The following is a 1,066-nucleotide window of genomic DNA, read 5'->3' on the forward strand; positions in this document are numbered from 1 at the left end:
GTCACAGTATGGGGGGAGGAAGCTGGGGGGGTCACAGTATGGGAGGAGGAGTCACAAGACATGACGGGTCTCCTCATTTGTCTCTCTCCAGGACCTCTGCGGGCCGTACGTCTTCCTCCTCTTCGCCGCCATCTTGTTGACGTTCTTCATCTTCACGTATCTCCGCGTCCCGGAGACCCGCGGTCGGTCGTTCGATGAAATCGCTCACGCGTTTCGCAGGAGGAACCCCTCGCTGCTGGACAATGAGGTGAAGGCCAGCACGGAGCTGGAGAGTCTGGGGGGAGGGGACGACGCATGAAGGAACCCTCGTCGTCGTGGTGACGTCACCGGCCCGGAAGGACGACAACAACAACCAAACCCACCAACAAGTTCTGAAGGTCTGTGCCGTGGTCTGTGGACAGATACCTGGGAGACCACGGCAAGGCCACGCGGGAGAATCAGTGACCACATCTTCCATGTGATGAGAGGAGGGGGCCGCCCCCTACCCCTCCCCCCCCCTTACAAAGAGTGTTTGTGGACTCTTCCCAATTCCAGGAGGTGACAGGAGGCACGCGGTGCACACGTGAGGGACGTCATGTGATGAGTGACGGGGGATGAAGGGAAAGGATCACTGCACATGCCGTACAGCAACAAGAACCGCGTCCGCATACAGGAAGCACCGCACATACTAATGTCACCCAGCTATATATTGTGTCTGCTTTTCTTTGCCCCCAGACATGGCTGAATACCCCCCGGGGGGCCCGGCACAGGGGGCCACGGGGGAGCGGAAGCTGCTATGGGTGACACGTGTCATATAGAAGAATATATTCTGTATAAATCTGTATATATTTCTGCTGTGATAATAAATTATGAGGAACATACAACACGTGTCCCTGGTATGTACTCGAGGTGCTTTACTCTTCCCCCTCCACGTGACTGACCAATCGTGGCCATACAAGAGCAAAGGACCAATGAGGGGGGAGGACGGGCCTTGCATCACTGGAAACGGGCCCTAAGGAGACAAGCCTGACAGTCGCACCACATGGGGGAGGTCACGTGTCCCATCCGTGCAGTGATCACACTATGG

At 56.7% G+C, this 1,066-nt stretch overlaps 1 protein-coding gene across 1 annotated transcript in view; it reads left to right on the plus strand.

Moving 5' to 3' along the window:
• The window catches only part of SLC2A4 (solute carrier family 2 member 4), a gene marked incomplete at its 5' end in the record, with an annotated part of 11,464 nt that extends 11,166 nt beyond the window's left edge, over positions 1 to 298 (plus strand). Inside the window, one exon of the mRNA XM_018575412.1 lies at positions 92 to 298. Coding sequence (XP_018430914.1) covers positions 92 to 298 — 207 coding nt within the window. The remainder of the gene's footprint in view (positions 1 to 91) is intronic.
• Between the last annotated feature and the right edge of the window lie 768 nt (positions 299 to 1,066).

This window comes from Nanorana parkeri, unplaced genomic scaffold (genome assembly GCF_000935625.1).
Source record: "Nanorana parkeri isolate BGI_ZX_2015 unplaced genomic scaffold, ASM93562v1 scaffold3900, whole genome shotgun sequence".
In the NCBI taxonomy this organism is placed as follows: domain Eukaryota; kingdom Metazoa; phylum Chordata; class Amphibia; order Anura; family Dicroglossidae; genus Nanorana; species Nanorana parkeri.